The sequence below is a fragment of the Pleurodeles waltl genome, chromosome 6, assembly GCF_031143425.1.
Source record: "Pleurodeles waltl isolate 20211129_DDA chromosome 6, aPleWal1.hap1.20221129, whole genome shotgun sequence".
Lineage (NCBI taxonomy): Eukaryota > Metazoa > Chordata > Amphibia > Caudata > Salamandridae > Pleurodeles > Pleurodeles waltl.
In genome coordinates this window covers 580,545,192-580,563,734 of record NC_090445.1, presented here as the reverse complement: position 1 = coordinate 580,563,734, position 18,543 = coordinate 580,545,192, and the positions used below count along the sequence as shown (strand labels likewise).

Genomic DNA, 18,543 nt, shown 5'->3' with positions numbered 1-18,543 from the left:
TGCCCTCGCCTGCAGGAGCAGGTTACTGGCAGTGCGTACTCGGAGCCGCACAAAACCAGTCCCTGTTGACTGAAGGCCGCTGACGGAATCTGGTTTTTGCACGCAGGAATCGGGATGCTGGAGACTAGCCTGAAATCAGCAGTCTTCCGTCTGAATCCGAAGGGTTGACGTGTATTCGCGGGAGGGGCGCTGTAGCCATCTTGGGCTTTGACTCTACCTGCAGGCCTAGTGTGTCGGGCTCTGGAGGGCCGCTGGGTGAGGACGGTGGCTCACACAGAGAAGAGCACAGGGGCGTCATGGGATCACAGTCTGGATAATGAAGGACTGCCATTTCACTGCTGAGGCAACAGGAGTAAAACACCGGTCTGTGCTTGCTCGCTGTGCTGTTCAGCAGCATTTCTTGCTCTCTCAGCGGGTTCAACTGATTGTGCTACCTGTTACCGTCTGCTGAAATGAGGTGGCTGCTGGCTTTTCAGTACTGCCCTGCTGAATGTCAAGAAGCATTTACCAGAAGGGATATGTAAAAGGGTGCGGGGTTGTCCACTGAATTCCAGCCACAGAGAGGAGCAGTGGACTGCAGGTGCAGTCTGGGAGCGGTAGGACATGGCACGTGGCTTGGTGGTCACAGACAGGTGACGGGGGGCTCAGCAGGGTACCACGCAAGCAATTCAGTTGCCTGAAATAGGGTTATAAACCCATTGGGTAACGGAGGTTGGCCGGAATATTTTCCCTCTTAAATCTCCAGTGAGAGTCCCTTCCTTCTTTCCTGGCAGGAATTTGTTATGGAATTCTCCGCCGTGAGCGACTTTTCACAGAAAATGCATATGAACTGCCTAGTTCGCGCCCGAGAGGTTCTTTTCACAATTAATTTGTGGATAGCTTGTCTTTGTAATTGCGCTGCCATTTTGAAATGTAGCAACTGGAAAACAACTTTTTTTTTTTAACCATAACAATGCAAAACCTGCAGACGTTTGGAAAATGGAGACTTATTTAAAAATGTAAAATTAATGCTGGCAAATTTATTTAGTGTTCCAGGGGGTTATGTTGACCAACCTAACGTGTTCCTGCTCGTCTCCGAGACTCTGAGGCAAATTAATCTCAAACTCTTCTGTGCCGAGTAAGGATTGTTTTTATTAGCAGATATCTAATTTTCCTGCTGAGAGAACCCTATAGTCTGATGGATACCTCTAACCACATATTCCTCACCTCTTGAATATCCCCATGCCCCACACTGTATTTGAAACGCAAAGAGGGGTGTCCTGCTAGGTGGCACTGCATTTTCCATATGGACTCCATTCTGTTCTGTAAGTGACAAGGGGAGCCGCATATAAGCAAGCGCCACTCATACGCGCTGACGACAGTTACTTTCTTTCCCCGCCTTCAGGATTTTTTCCTACTATTTTCACTTCTAAATTCGTCCCCTATGCAAGGGACACGTCACACCCTAAGACTACAGGGTTTAAGCTTTCTCTGGATTGTTGCAAACAGATCTCCATGAGGTCTGCCTCTGGTGTGTAGGTTTGGCAACTGACCACAAGGCCTGCAACAAGTGCACCCAGATGAATCTTATAACTCTACGTGGCAACACCGAGAGTGTGGAACTGCTCTCAAAGTCATTTTCATGGCAGATCTTCACAGTCAAAGCCTTTCAGCAAGTGCAAGAAGTCTAAGCCGGACTCTGTCCGTTACTGCCACTCTTGTCCAAAGAGGGCACAAAGGTGTCACCCTGCCTTTAGCTCTTACTTCTGTTCCGAAGAAGAGTTGACTCCACCTTTAGCCCTGGTGCACCAGAGTTTCCAGGTCCACTGGCAACATTGCAGCAGGTCAGAGCCCTTTGAGAGGACATGCTGTGCATCTTTGGCACACTTTCGGCGCCCTCTAGCTTGCTTTTGGGCTCCAAAGAGCCGCAGGGGCCCACCATCAGGTTACTGATAGAAGATCCGTCATCTGTACCATCTGTGCCCCTTGAACCTGCTTCAGGTTTCGCACTATCAAAGCCGATTTTGAGTCTGGTGGCAAAGCGTCCACCAGTTCCTTGGACTTAGACTCCAGCACAACCTATTGTGGTATTTGACTCCGATCTAAACTCATCTCGACTGAGGATGCACGCGTATCTAAAATACATTTTCTTATGGAGACTGATTCACTTTTGGGCACATGGGTGAAAGCCAGGTTCTGACCTTCTGATCAATTGCCAGGTCACACAGCACAGAGGCCAGCACCAGGTTATCCGTATTTTTAACCCAACATACAACCCCTCGGAGTTAGTGGTTCAGACATCTCACAGAAAAGTGAACCCTAACACCTGTCAGACTACTCCTGATTGAGAGTCCAAGTGTATGGAAACCATTGGCAAGAGAATGTTTTCATAGCCAGCCTTGGCTTGTGGTGGATCAATAGCAGTTGCCATCTAGGATGTTACACTCAGACACTTTGGACCATGGTTAGTGACATCTTACTAGCAGCCCCAGAAGACTTACAAGCTTCTTTGGCCCAAAACATTCAGAGTGGGCAGAAAGCAGGCAGGTTCGCCATGTGCTCAAGCTTACATACCGTTGATTTTCCAGGAAGGGCTACTGGGACAAGCGTGCTGCTCCGGAGCCATGTATGGACGAGCTCCACAGGCTTTTCCGGGGACGTCCAGATATTTTTAATGGATATGCCCTTCAGTGTTCCCACCTGTTTGGCGAAAAGGCAGATTCGGGCCAGGAATGTTTTAAAGAGAGCGGAGTCACTGCACTCTCTTTGGCCTTTCAGCACTAATTTGCATACCCCCCAAAAGGGCAACACTGTTGGGGGGATTGCCAAAGGACTTGCTGTATCGACAGCATCCGGCTCCACCACTCACATAACAGGCCTCAAAACCATTTCGTGTTCAGGGTTGTGTGACTAACACACAACAACCAGGCCATCCGGGGCAGCCTATGCCCCAATCCCCTGCTGCTCTGACAAATGCTTCAAAACCTTTGTAGTGCATCCATAGTGGCATACAGACATCTGTTAGAAGGCACGGCCACCTCTTCCAGCAGAGGTGACAGAGCATCACATCCAACAGGTCGGTTCTTCAAGTTGCTCAATGTGGCTTCACCCTGCCATTACTTTTCTACTCAATGCACCAGCCACATATATCAAAGCAGCTCCTGGAGGACCCTCTGTTAATTTTGTGCCGGGGGTGCAGCCTCTTTTGGCCACCGGTAGCATAAAGAGGGTACCGGCCTCTGAAATGGAAACTGGATTTTATTCCCACTACATCCTTGTAAAAAGGATGGAAGCTTCGTTCTTTGTTGGATCTTTGCCCTCTCAATGCCTTCTTATGAAAGGACAAATTCAAGATGCTCATGCTGACACGGGTTCTATCTTCCCTGGATCCTGGAGAATGGATGGTGGCGTTGGACCTGCAAGTCACTTATTTTTACATCCTTCTGAAGGCCCATAAGGGCTACCTACCTGCAGTGCAACGTGGGTCATGAACACTTTCATTTTGCTGTGCTCCCTTCTGGGGTCACCAGTGCCTCTTGGAAGTTCACAAAAGTGACTGCGGTTTTGGCTGCCCAATTCCAGAGGTCAGGGTATCGGTTTTCCCCTACCTTTACAGCTGCCTGTAAAAGGCGTGTTCACTACAGTCAGTAGCAAACCAGCTCGATGATGGTTAACTAAACAACATTGCTGGGTTTCTCAGCTGCAGAAATCACACCACACTCCTTCACAGAGGCATTTTCTTATCTGAACCATCCTGGATACTGTGCTCTTTCAGGCCTTTCCTCTGGGCCAATGTGTGCAGGACATTCAGGCTATAATCCGGATGTTGCAGTTAGTGTCCTGGGTTTCAGTGAGGATGGCTTTGGAGTTTCTTAACCTTCTAGCCACCTGCATCCTTCTTAAAGACTATGCAAGATGTCACATGCGAGCCCTGCAGTGGCATCTAAAGTCTCAGTGAGCAAAGCACCAGGGACACCTGTCAGATTCTATTCAGGCATTAAAAGAGACGACTGCAAAAGACGTGCAATGGTGACTACTTGACCACAGTTGGACCAGTGGCAGAACTCCTACCCCACCCAAAGTCGACATTGGTGATAGGCGTGACACTGGTGGATTGGGGAGGCCATCTTGGAGAGGTGGAGGAGGGCATCAACCTGATGGAGTTGTGGGCAATTTGCTTGGTGTTGAGAGCCTTCCTGTCATCCATCAAGGATTCTGTTGGAGCTCGGGACGTCTGAATGCCTATCTGAGACTACTTCACATGCCCTGAGTTCTGAATATCAAGAATGACCGGGCCCAAGGCAACCTAGTGGCCCCGGATTGGGCCAGGAGAGTGTGGTACCCAGAACATCTAGGCATGGTAATCTGTCCCTCTATCCAGATGCTGCTTTGACAGGACCCTCTATTGCAGTTGTAGGGCAGGGTTTGGCATCTAGGCCTGCTCAATCTACACTTTTATGTATGGAGATTGAGCAGTGGCAGTTGGCTGCATTTCATCTCCCCACCAAAGTAGTGGATGTCCTTCTATGAAATCTGTTTACGCTGGACTATTGTGACACATTTGTGGCTTGGTGTGGCACCAGCAGCACTGACCCATAGCAAGCTGTATGTTTTGCTATTTGTTCTGTCTTTGGCTCAGTAGGACTTCCATTGGGGACTGCTAAAGGTTACTTGTCAGCCCTTTTGGTCTTTTTTTGTACTTAGCAGACCAACTGTCCTAGTTTAAGTCACCTGTTGTGATGCGTTTTCTCTAAGGTTTGGCCCACATGCTCATTCCAAAATCTTTAGTAATGTCTTAGTGGGACTGTGGTCCTTATTTTACTAACGTGTACTCCCCTTGAGCCCTTTAAACAGCTATCCCCTACATTTGTTGACCCTGAAGAAAGTTTTCCTCATTGTGATAACATCAGCACGTTGCATTAGTGACCTTCAAGCCCTGTCAGTCCAGCCTCCTTTTGCCACCTTCTTTCCGTACAAGCTGGTGCTAAGGACCAAAGCTACTTTTCTCCTGAAGGTTGTGACCTCCTTTATGTCAGACAATACATCATTCTTTTGCCCCTCCTCATCCCTTTGAAAGAGGAGGAGAGGCTCCATCATTTGGAACCCGAAAGAGCAGTCAATTCTTCGCGGGGTTCTCTGGGGTAAAGAAATGCTAACCAGTGCAGAAGAGGACCTTATACAACTGGATAATCCTTTGCATTAAGTTCTGCTACACAATTGCGAAGAAGCAGTCTCTTGAGGTGATGAGTGTCCACTTCAACAGAGCCAAGGTTGCCAGCTCCATGTTGTTTTTCTGAGTTCCTGCCCTGCATATCTGTCAGGTGACATCATGAGCGCCAGTGCACAAGTTCACAAAGCACTACTGCCTTACAGCCAGGTCTGATGCAGTGCTTAATTTGAGTGGTTGGTTTTCAGTGCTTGGCACCAGCACTAACTTGTCGACACCGGCACTTATGCCAGTCTGCCTCATGGTGGCTCTGTTCATCCATATTAGAGATGAACATAACAGCAGTTGTTTATTAACTCAATAAACATTCAGTCTCCAACTGGTCGATCGCGTGCTACTAGTCGCTTGCAGACTGCCAATGAGTATATTGCATATAATTGCTTGTCTGCAGGCTTGAGAATATACCCTGCTATTTAAAACAGCGTGCCTGATTCTGTGGCGACATGAAAACTGACAGTGCAGAAAGATTCAGCCTACCCTCTTCTGAAAAAATATTCTTTACTTTTTTTCTACTTTCTTTCTTGCTTCTTCTCTCTTCATTCTTTTTCCCTTGCTTTCATGTCCTGTCCTTTCTCAGTTAATTCGATTCCTTCTTTATTGCTTTCCCTCTTTTCTCCTTTCACCTTCTTCCTATGCTTTTACATTTTTTCCCCTATCTCTATTATGTATGTTTTTGTCTTTATTTTACTCTTGCTATTTTCCTTATTTTTTCTCTTTCTTCTTGATTGCTACCTCTACCTTTCTCTTTTTCCTCAATTTTCCTCATATGTGTTTCTTTCATACTTTTTGGATTCTTCTCCCCTTTCTTCTCCCTAATGATTTCTTTTTCACATTTCTTCATCAATAAATATTTCCTTTGTTCTTTCATTCTTTCTTTTTACCTCCCCTTTGCCTCACCTTTCTCCATTTATTTTTCTTCCCCCACTTTCTTGATTTCTTTCTTTACTTCCTTTCTTTTATCCTTATTCTTTCTATATTTACTTCTTTATGTGCCCTTTTTATGTTCTTTCCCTGTTTATTTTTCTTATTTTCCTTGTCTTTATCTTTCATCCGCTTTTTCTTTCTCCTGTTGTAATTACTTATCATACATTTTCCTTTCTTTTTCTCATTTATTCCGCCACACTGTGATTTTCCTTCTCACCTTCTTTATTTTTCTTTTACACTTTCGTTCTCTTTCTTTGGTTTTACTTTGCTTATTTTTCATCCTTTTCTCCTTCTCTTTTTCTTGGTTTCTTTCCTTTGCTCTTACTTTTTTCTACTTGTTTCTTTCGCATTCTTTCTTCCCCTCCTTTCACTCATTCCTTTCATTGTTTATTTTTTCTCATTTTCATTTTCTTAATGTATTTGTTCCCTCGGCGCCCTTTTCTTTTGACCCTTTCGGTGTTTATTCTTTCCTCATTCTTTCTCTTTCTTTTATTCTATTTCTTTCCTTGTCTTTCTCTGCTTCTTTCTTTATTTTCCTTTCTTTCGCCATTTTCTCTGTAATTCTCTCGTTGTTTTCTTTGTGTTTTTCTCACGTCCTCTTCTTTCTTCTCATTTGTTCTCTCCTGGTCTCTTTCTCACCACTATTACTGATTTTCTCTTTCTGCCTTTTGCTGCCTCAAGAGCTGAGGGACAAAGCTGATCCATAGAGAACCCAGATGTAAACCTTTAGCAATACAGATCCTGTGCCATTAATGCTGTATGCTCCGGGTAGGAGGGGTGGGTTATTCTAGGGCAGCATTTTAAGTTATTTGGCCTCTGCGTAAATTTATCGAATCCCTCATTAGCAGTAGCTCGCAAGAAGAAGTACTTGTGAGATCAGAAGTAGCTCTCACTACTAAAAAAAAATTTTGGAGACCCTTGCATTAGAGTCCCCCAAAGGTAAGGAAATTCACTGAATGTCTGGTGATGGCTCAAGGATTGATGCAGTGAAAACTGTCATTTCCTTCATAGCTTGTCATTTTAGCTGCTGTTAATGGGCAGTTGGGTGTCCCTGTTCTACGGGTGTAAAACAGATTCAAGCCCAGAAGTTTGCAGGCAAGGGATCATCTTTACTTTAAGTACTCTTTTAATCCCCATGTGGCTGTAATCACGCCTAGTCCTATCTGAACAGCCTACCAAAAGTGCTGCCCCTTCTTTTGCAAGGTCAGATACCGTGCTTATTTAGATTTTGAAGAGTTGCTAAAATAATTCAGCCTCTCTGGTGCTCCCACCCGAACTCGAGGTAGGGACCACAGTATCTGAAATAAGGTGGTCAGACAGATCTTGTGGATAAAAACAAGATCATGGATCTTGGATCTAGCTTCCTATCCGCAGACAGTGAGGGTGGCAGTGTTAAGGATGAAAACAGTTACACAAAAATACATACCAGTGCTGCCATTGTAATCCCTGCGAGGAGTACATTTGGTTACTTCAGATTTTACTACAGAATTAGAAAAAGCAAAATGTATGAACTCGGAATTACAATTCGAAATAACCTGCATGTTAGAGCTTGCCTAGGCACTAAAGTTGTTTGTTTGTTATGCACTTTCCTGTGCTCTGTAACTTGTTTCAAATGGTCTCTGTGTGATCCTTTTTCATTTCGACAGGATATTTCTACTGCATGATCCATGCGGGTGAGAGTTTTGAGACGCTTCAAGATGACATCTCCGCACAGGATGAGGAGAATAGAAACTTGCACTATACAGCTGTAGACCTGGACAAGAGAGCCCCCGGACCTTCTCCCCCTAGCCTAGCCCCGCAGCCTTCGGCCTCCACAAAACCGCCTCCATTCTCCTCTCCTCTTCCAGACTATGTGTTCCAGCCTTACAAAGTGTCACCTGGAATTCAAAATGTATCTTTTCCTTCTGCGCTGCCCCAGCTCCCAGAAGACTCCACCCCGAGTGCCCCTTTTGAAGCCAAGTCCTCGGAAGTCGATGGAGGGCTGCACAATGGCAGTCACCCTAATAGCGGACCCTTGAGCAGCAGAAGCCAAAACGTGGCAGAAAAGTGCCCAACACAACGTCATTCAGAGTTGATGCGTCTGGCCAAGCATTCGGCTCCAGAGGGCTGTGGCCTTCAGCCCGAAGAGCAGACTGCGAAAAGCAAAATTTCGCGGAGACGCATTTGCTTATCCGAGCTGGAAAAGGAACAGCTTTCAAGGTTGAGTTTGGACCTGGGAAATGAACCAGATGTGACAGGGCTCGAGTCTGGAATTCTGAATCAAGGTAAGGATCTTACATGCAAGCTTCCCGGACGAATTAATCCCAGGGCATTTCTCCAGCTGTGTGTAGGGGGCGTGAGCGGGAGGGGGTGTAACACCCAAGTATTTATCCGTTTGGAAAGTGTACCTGTAACTCTTTTGATTTCCTGTTGAAGAGGCTGGTTATTAAGGGTCTTTTGGAGGTTGGGGGGGGGGGGGGGGAGGGGGGGGGGTGTATGTTTTCTATTTAGCACCATCCCGAAATGAAAGTGGAGGTAAGTGCAGCAGGTCTTTCTTGTGCGTTTACCAAAATAATGCTTCAGAAAGGAGGGCATTCAGAATGACACAGGATCTCTCCCTCCCTTAACCTCACCCACACTTGCAACGATGATACAAGTTATTTAAATATAATAGGTGAAATTGTATGAGCTACAGATATAAAGTCTATAAAAGTGACTGGAAGTTTTTCCATCTTAACAATTCAAGAGTACACGCTATAATACAGCCCAGCACCTTCTGCTCAGCTGTACACTCTTATCTTTCTGCAAAGATTCTTTGGCTGTTGGCGGGAGCTGCAAGCAGGCCAATGAATTTCTCACCTTGGCGCCCTATAAGGGCAAGACTCCTCCTGGATAAAGCAGCAGTCTGTTTTAAGACTGGACCATGTTTGTTGGGGAAACAGCCACTACAATGTGGTCATTACCATGCATATACCTTTACCAAGTGTGTCTTTCCAACAAATTTCGTTTTAAAGGCCTGAATGATAAAGGCATATGCGTGGTAAAGGGAAGTATTATTTTTAGGTCGAGCGCACAAGCGCTTTGACCTGTTGTAAGAATTATGGGCTTTTAACCACGTCCACTACTTTCTCTTGTTCTTGGGATTGCCTTTCAAAAATCTTTTATGATCATTGGTAAATGCTTTCCATTTGTCCCTCTTTGAGGCGGTTTTGATACTGCCTTGCAGACTGCCATTGGTATATTTCCCAATAATGCCATTGATTGAAGCTCCTTTCTTTCTAGTTGAATGTGCTTTAGGAGTTACTAAAAGTTGCCTTTTAAATTAAGATAGCAAGTTTGAATACACTTTACTATCAATCTGGCCAATCCTTGTTTTGAAATAGGATTACCTTTATGAGGTTGTGAGAAAGTCACAAAAAGTTGTATAGATTTTCTAAACCAGTGGTTCCCAACCTGTGGTCCGGGGACACCTGGGGGTCCGCAAAGCCTTCACAGGGGGTCCGTGAGAGCCTAGAAAATAAAAAAATATTAACAAATATTGTCAAATTAGGTCCCCAGCTTCCAGTAATGACTCAGGTGGGGTCCCTGGATTCCCACGATGATTCAGTGGGGGTCCTTGGGTTCCATTAATGTTAAAGTGGGGGTGGTCCACAGAAATCAAAAGGTTGGAAACCACTGTTCTAAACTCTTTTATTCTGTCTGTAAACCATGAGAGCTCTTTTGAGATCAGGAGTGTGATGAGCTCTTTCAGCAACTGAATCTTGCAGTGGAAAGAAGACTGGCAATTCCACTGACTGATTGATGTGAAATGATTAAACCACTTTCGATAGAAATTTTGGATTTGTCCTAAATACTATTTTGTGTTTGTGAATTTGGAAGAAGGATTCTTCTAGAGTGAATTCTTGAATTTCACTTACTCTCCTTAAGGAAGTGATTGCTACCAGGAAAGCAACTTTCCATCAGAGAAATTGAAGAGCGCAAGAATGCATGGGTGCAAATGGTGGACCCATATGCCCCGTGAGCAGTATGTTAAGATTCCATGCAGGAGCTGGTGGAACTGTAGGTGGAATAACTCTTTTAAGGCCTTCCATAAAAGCTTTTATGACAGGCATTCTAAACAGAAAAGTATGCTGTCTGTTTTGGAGGTAGGCTGATATTGCTGTTAAATTAATTTTAATAGATGAATATGCAAGATTTGCTTTTTGTAAGTAAAGCAAATAACATACAATATCCTGTACCAATGCTTTCAGTGGATCAATGTTTTTGGGTTCACAGTAATATACAAAATGTTTCCATTTAGCTGCATAGCACTGCCTGGTTGTAGGTTTACATGCTTCTTTTAGAATGACCATACATTCTGATGGAAGCTGAAGATATTGAAACTCTGACTTCAGAAGCCAAATCCCAGGTTGAGCATGTTGGCATTGGGATGCCTGATTTGACCTTTGTTTTGAGTCAATAGGTCTGGTCTGTTTGAAAGCTTGTGATGTGGTACTACAGATAGATCCAATAGTGTTGTGTACCAGTGTTGACATGCCCACGTGGGAGCTATGAGTATCATAGTGAGAAAAGAGTGACAGATCTTGTTGATTAGAAACGGAATTAGTGGGAGAAGGTGAAAAGCGTAAGCAAATATCCCTACCAATTGATCCAAAGAGCATTGCCCTTGGATTGAGGGTGTGGGTACCTGGATGCAAAGTTTGGGCATTTTGCGTTTTCGCTTGTTGCGAAAAGGTCTATGTTTGGTGTTCCCACATATGAAAGTACTGTCCAGTTACTTGTGGGTGAATCTCCTATTCGTGTATTTGTTGCAGCGTCCTGCTAAAGAGGTCCACTAGCTGGTTGTGTATCCCTGGGATATACTCTGCTAATAGGTGAATGCGATTGTGAATTGCCCTCTTCCAAATTGTTTGTGCTAGAAGGGACAATTGAGATGAGTGTGTCCCCCCTGTTTCTGTAGATAATACATTGTTGTCATGTTGTCTGTCCTTATTAACACTGTTTTGCTTCCGATCTGTGGCTGGAATGCTTTGAGTGCTAGGAACACTGCCAGCAATTCCAAGTGGTTTATGTGGTAGGTCTGCTGGACTGAGTCCCATTTTCCCTGTATCGTAAGATTGTTGAGATGGGCTCCCGAACCTGTCATCGATGCATCTGTGGTGATTATGGTCTGTGGCACAGGGTCCTGAAATGGCTGCCCTTTTGATAAGTTGGTGTGATTCCACCATTGCAGAGAGTTGTAAGTCTGGCATTCCAACAACACTAGATCGTGAAGTTGACCCTGTGCCTGAGACGATTGTTGTGAAAGACACTGTTGCAGGGGTCTCATGTTTAGACGTGCATTGGGTACTAATGCTATCCATGATGCCATCATTCCCAACAGTTTCATGATAAATCTTCCTGTGTAGGTTTGATTGTATTGTATTGTAGCTGTGATATGAGATTTTGGAAAGCTTGAATTCTTTGTGGGTTTGGGTACGCTAATCCTGATTGAGTGTTCAGAATTACTCCCAGATACGGTTGTATTTGCGCTGGTTGGAGAAGAGATTTTTGGTAATTGATTGTAAACCCTAGATTGTGTAGGGTATTGATTGTGTACTGTGAGTGCTGTTGAGAGGTTTGAATGGTGCTGGCTTTTATGAGCCAGTCGTCCAGATAGGGAAAGGCATGTATATGTTGCCTTCTGAGGTATACTGCAACCACTGCGAAGCATTTGGTGAATACCCTTGGTGCTGTTGTTACTCCAAAATGTAGCACTTTGAACTGGTAATGCTTGCCCGCTATCACAAATCTTAGGTATTTCCGATGCGCTGGATGTATGGGAATGTGGAAGTAAGCATCTGTAGATCTAATGGTGTCATGTAATCCTGTTTTTATAGTAAGGGAATGACATCCTGAAGAGTAACCATGTGGAAATGCTCTGAGAGGATGTACCGATTGAAAGGTCTGAGATCTAGAACTGGTCTGAGGATACCATCCTTTTTTGGTATAAGTATAGAGAATATACTCATTTCACTTGCTGAGCTATAGGTACCACTTCTATTGCACCTTTGAGTAGAAGTGATTGTACTTCTTGTTCTAACAGAATGAGATGCTCTTTATTTAATTTGTGTGAACGAGGTGGAATGTTTGGTGGAGTGAAAGTGTGTTCTAGACAGTAACCATGTTGGATAATTGACAGAACCCACTGATCTTAGTGATGTGCGATTGTGGATAGTAATTTACCAGTCTTCCTCCCAGAGGAGATGTGTGCTCTGTGGGGATGGTGAGTAAGTATTGTTTGTTAGATTGTGAGAAACCTCTGGATGCGGACGGTTTTCCTCTACTATTAGATCCTCTATAGGAGCCTCTAAATGACCCTGTAGTGTATAATTTTGAGGATTGTTTTTGATCGGTGGATGGTATTTCCGTGGCTAAAAATTTGAAACCCCCTCTAAATTGTGGCCTACGAAAATTCCCCCTGGTGGGTGTGGTATACAAAGCCCCAATGGCCTTAGCTGTTCCTGAATCTTTTTTAAGTTTATCTATTACTCTGTCGACTTTAGGGCCAAATAAATGCTGCTTATCAAATAGCATGTTTAAAACTGCCTGTTGTATCTCGGGTTTGAAACCTGAACGTCTCCTTATAAGCACACTGGTGTTAACTGATCTAGCTGCTGTATCAGCTGCATCCAGAGCAGATCTAATAACATGTTAGATATTGCTTGCCCTTCATTAACTATTTGCTGTCCTCTCTTTTGGTATTCTGGAGGGAGGTATTGTAATAGCTCTTCCATTTCGCCCCAGTGTGCTCTGTCATATCGAGCCAATAGAGCTTTTGAATTGGCTATCCTCCAGTGATTTGCAGCTTTTGAGGCCACCCTATTCCAAGCTGCATCTATTTTCCTGCTTTCCTTATCAGGAGGAGGGGCATCTCCCGTGGACTGGCCATTGGCCCTTTTTCTCACTGCACCAACTATAATGGAATCAGGAGGTAGTTGAGTTCATATAAACACAGGGTCTGAGGGTGCTGTAGGAAAGTACCATCTTGCCTGGCATGTTACCCCCATATTTCACTGTATATATGTTGTTTTAGTTGTATGTGTCACTGGGACCCTGCCAGCCAGGGCCCCAGTGCTCATAAGTGTGCCCTGTATGTGTTACCTGTGTTATGACTAACTGTCTCACTGAGGCTCTGCTATCCAGAACCTCAGTGGTTATGCTCTCTCATTTCTTTCCAAATTGTCACTAACAGGCTAGTGACCAATTTCACCAATTTACATTGGCATACTGGAACACCCTTATAATTCCCTAGTATATGGTACTGAGGTACCCAGGGTATTGGGGTTCAAGGAGATCCCTATGGGCTGCAGCATTTCTTTTGCCACCCATAGGGAGCTCTGACAATTCTTACACAGGCCTGCCCTTGCAGCCTGAGTGAAATAACGTCCACGTTATTTCACAGCCATTTACCACTGCACTTAAGTAACTTATAAGTCACCTATATGTCTAACCTTCACCTGGTAAAGGTTGGGTGCTAAGTTACTTAGTGTGTGGGCACCCTGGCACTAGCCAAGGTGCTCCCACATTGTTCAGGGCAAATTCCCCGGACTTTGTGAGTGCGGGGACACCATTACACGCGTGCACTATACATATGTCACGACATATGTATAGCGTCACAATGGTAACTCCGAACATGGCCATGTAACATGTCTAAGATCATGGAATTGTCACCCCAATGCCATTCTGGCATTGGGGAGACAATTCCATGATCCCCCGAGTCTCGAGCTCAGACCCGGGTACTGCCAAACTGCCTTTCCCGGGGTTTCACTGCAGCTGCTGCTAACCCCTCAGACAGGTTTCTGCCCTCCTGGGGTCCAGCCAGGCTTGGCCCAGGAAGGCAGAGCAAAGGACTTCCTCAGAGAGAGGGTGTTACACCCTCTCCCTTTGGAAAAAGGTGTTAGGGCTGGGGAGGAGTAGCCTCCCCAGCCTCTGGAAATGCTTTCATGGGCACAGATAGTGCCCATTTCTGCATAAGCCAGTCTACACCGGTTCAGGGATCCCCCAGCCCTGCTCTGGCGTGAAACTGGACAAAGGAAAGGGGAGTGACCACTCCCCTGACCTGCACCTCCCCTGGGAGGTGCCCAGAGCTCCTCCAGTGTGCTCCAGACCTCTGCCATCTTGGAAACAGAGGTGCTGCTGGCACACTGGACTGCTCTGAGTGGCCAGTGCCAGCAGGTGACGTCAGAGACTCCTTCTGATAGGCTCCTTCAGGTGTTGCTAGCCTATCCTCTCTCCTAAGTAGCCAAACCTCCTTTTCTGGCTATTTAGGGTCTCTGCTTTGGGGAATTCTTTAGATAACGAATGCAAGAGCTCATCAGAGTTCCTCTGCATCTCTCTTTTCACCTTCTGCCAAGGAATCGACCGCTGACTGCTCTGGAAGCCTGCAAAACTGCAACAAAGTAGCAAAGACGACTACTGTGACCTTGTAACGCTGATCCGGCCGCCTTCTCGACTGTTTTCCTGGTGGTGCATGCTGTGGGGGTAGTCTGCCTCCTCTCTGCACTAGAAGCTCCGAATAAATCTCCCGTGGGTCGATGGAATCTTCCCCCTGCAACCGCAGGCACCAAAGAACTGCATCACCGGTCCTCTGGGTCTCCTCTCAGCACGACGAGCGAGGTCCCTTGAACTCAGCAACTCTGTCTAAGTGACTCCCACAGTCCAGTGACTCTTCAGTCCAAGTTTGGTGGAGGTAAGTCCTTGCCTCCCCACGCTAGACTGCATTGCTGGGAACCGCGTGATTTGCAGTTGCTCCGGCTCCTGTGCACTCTTCCAGGAATTCCTTTGTGCACAGCCAAGCCTGGGTCCCCGGCACTCTAACCTGCAGTGCATGACCTCCTGAGTTGTCCTCCGGCGTCGTGGGACCTTCTTTTGTGACTTCGGGTGAGCTCCGGTTCACTCCACTTCGTAGTGCCTGTTCCGGCACTTCTGCGGGTGCTGCTTGCTTCTGAGCGGGCTCCTTGTCTTGCTGGACGCCCCCTCTGTCTCCTCACGCAATTGGCGACATCCTGGTCCCTCCTGGGCCACAGCAGCATCCAAAAACCCTAACCGCGACCCTTGCAGCTAGCAAGGCTTGTTTGCGGTCTTTCTGCACGGAAACACCTCTGCAAGCTTCTTCACGACGTGGGACATCCATCCTCCAAAGGGGAAGTTTCTAGCCCTTGGCGTTCTTGCAGAATCCACAGCTTCTACCATCCGGTGGCAGCTTCTTTGCACCCACAGCTGGCATTTCCTGGGCATCTGCCCACTCCCGACTTGATTGTGACTCTTGGACTTGGTCCCCTTGTTCCACAGGTACTCTCGTCAGGAAATCCATCGTTGTTGCATTGCTGGTGTTGGTCTTCCTTGCAGAATTCCCCTATCACTACTTCTGTGCTCTTTGGGGAACTTAGGTGCACTTTGCACCCACTTTTCAGGGTCTTGGGGTGGGCTATTTTTCTAACCCTCACTGTTTTCTTACAGTCCCAGCGACTCTCTACACGGTCACATAGGTTTGGGGTCCATTCGTGGTTCGCATTCCACTTCTATAGTATATGGTTTGTGTTGCCCCTATCCCTATGTGCCCCCATTGCATTCTATTGTGACTATACATTGTTTGCACTGTTTTCTATTGCTATTACTGCATATTTTGGTATTGTGTACATATATCTTGAGTATATTTGCTATCCTCATACTGAGGGTACTCACTGAGATACTTTGGCATATTGTCATAAAAATAAAGTACCTTTATTTTTAGTATATCTGTGTATTGTGTTTTCTTATGATATTGTGCATATGACACCAGTGGTATAGTAGGAGCTTTACACGCCTCCTAGTTCAGCCTAAGCTGCTCTGCTAAGCTACCTTTTCTATCAGCCTAAGCTGCCAGACACCCCTCTACACTAATAAGGGATACCTGGACCTGGTGCAAGGTGTAAGTACCCCTTGGTACCCACTACAAGCCAGGCCAGCCTCCTACAGGTGCTGGTTTATATTTCTTGTCCACTCTAAGAGTGATAATCCTAGCTTTAACAGGCTCTTGAAAGATATCAGAAGCATGTCTGAGCATGCCTGGGAGCATAGAAGACATTCATATTGCTTATGTGTTGATGCTAGAGTGTCAAACAGAAAATCTTGTTCTATGTGGTCAGTGTGCATTTGCACATTATGGTATGCTGCAGCTCTAGCCACTACTTGCTTAAATGCTGTAGTGTCCTCTGGTGGTGGAAGTCTGGCAGGATATAACTGAGGGTCATTTGGTAATATGGGATCAGATTCATATGTGTCCCATGGATCTATGTCCTGTTGATCATCACTAAAATTATCCCGATGTGGTGAAATTGAGGATGTATGTGGTGATAATTGTGCCTCATATGTGGGTGATGGTGGTGGTGTGGAAGGAGGAACAGGAGAATGTGGTGGAGAAGGCTGTTTCTGTGCTGAACCCTCTCCCTGGTGTTTGTGCTTAAAGACCTTCTTTGATGAAGCTGCAACTTTTGAAGTGTCTCTAAAAGTCAGTTTCCTTTTAAAGGACATTGGAGGGGAAGCAATTATTCTTCCTGTGTCCTTGTGAATTAGAGTCCTGTGTCCTTTGTTTGGCGTCCATCACCTCTATAATAGGTTAAATGTCTATGGACTCCTGGGTAGAAGTAGTTTCTTCACTACCCCTAACTTTCGACTCTGAAATCTTTTGCTTTGGTCGAACCGAAAGTGTCGGCTCCGAAGGTGGTGTAATCCTTTTCGGTTTCGAAGATGGTGCTGATCTTTTTGGCTCCAAGGTTGTTTTTTGGATTTTCGTCTCGACTCCGAAGTTGGTGTGGTAGTTTGGTCGAAGCTGAGTGGACCTTGGCCTTAAATCTCGGTGCCGAACCTGAAGGTTGGTCATCCGGACTTTTTAGATTCCGACCATGGCCTGATGGCAGTGGAGGATCAACGACCAGTGCTGGAGTCTTTTTTGTAATTTTTGTGTGGTGTGATGGGGCAGTTGTACTCACGTACGGCACTGCAGGCACATAGTGGCTGTCATGATCTGAATGTTCTTCGGAGACGGAGTCTTGGACGGAAAAGACTGCCCCTGTCGAACCTTCTCTTGGGCATGTTCTTCAGCGAAGATGTCCAGTGTGTCTTCTGTTGGTTTCGACGCCATCTTGAGACGACGAGCTCCATGGTCCAGAAGAGCCTTCTTAGATCGAAAAGATCTATAGGCGTCGCAATTGTCTTCTTGATGGTCTGAGGATAGAAAAAGATTGCACATTGAGTGCTGATCGGTGTACGGACATTTCGAGTGACACCGAGTACAGAATCAAAACCGAGTTCGTTCCATCAGACTCACATGGAAGCAGGCCATGAAAGGGCGTTGCTCCTGTAAGGGTGAGAAAAAAATGACCTTGACGGTTTAAATTGGATTGAGTATAGTTGGAAACACGATCAAAACAATACCGACGATATTACAGAAAGATTAGAATACATTTTGAATGTCCGAATCGAGATTCACCAGATCGAGAGAAACACGTCCGAACCTGATGGCAGAAAGAAACAATCTAACAAAGGACTCGATGCCCATGGGCACTATCACCGAGAGGAGGAGTCATTTAAGCTGGTGACTTGAAAAAGCTTCTTCGAAGAACAACTTGCAACACTCCGAACCCAACACTAGATGGCCGACTATGCAAAGCATGTGTATCTGCTGCTACACATGCCATCCAACATATATATATATATACACACAAAAAGAACAAGTGATGGATGGAATGCTGAACAATGTCAAACATTCACCCCCAGTACAGAGATCTGGGCCTAAATCCATCGTTTTTTTGCTGCCCATGCCATTCCAGTTTGGACCCGGCCATATGCAAATCAGTCTTGACCCTGTTCCCCATGGGAACAGTCCAGCCCGAACTGCCAGGCTAGGTCTTCCCTGGACTGGAAACAAGCATCCTGGGACTGGTTTCGGGGTTTCACCCCTCATCCGCCAGGCTAGCTTGAATCCAGTGGCATGGGAGGCATGGGAAGCATGGGACCCACGTCTGGGCATACCCTTCCCACTTACGGCGACAAATGCAAAAAGAACAAATGATGGACGGAATGCTGAACAATGTCAAACATTCACCCCCAGTACAGAGATCTGGGCCAAAATCCATTTTTTCCTGCTGCCCATGCCATTCCAGTTTGGACCCAGCCATATGCAAATCAGTCTTGACCCTGTTCCCCAGGGGGACAGTCCAGCCCAAACTGCCAGGCCAGGTCTTCCCTGGACTGGAAACAAGCATCCTGGGTGATACCCTGAAACCGGTCCCAGGATGCTTGTTTCTGGTCCAGGGAGGACCTGGCCTGGCAGTTTGGGCTGGACTGTTCCCATGAGGAACAGGGTCAAGACTGATTTGCATATGGCTGGGTCCAAACTTGGGTGGCATGGT

General features: G+C 45.9%; 1 protein-coding gene across 1 annotated transcript in view; it reads left to right on the top strand.

Moving 5' to 3' along the window:
* MICAL1 (microtubule associated monooxygenase, calponin and LIM domain containing 1) overlaps positions 1-18,543 on the top strand; it is a 255,534-nt gene that overhangs the window by 190,872 nt on the left and 46,119 nt on the right. The window contains exon 18 of the mRNA XM_069238776.1: positions 7,777-8,394. Within this exon, the coding sequence (XP_069094877.1) occupies positions 7,777-8,394 (618 nt within the window). The remainder of the gene's footprint in view (positions 1-7,776; positions 8,395-18,543) is intronic.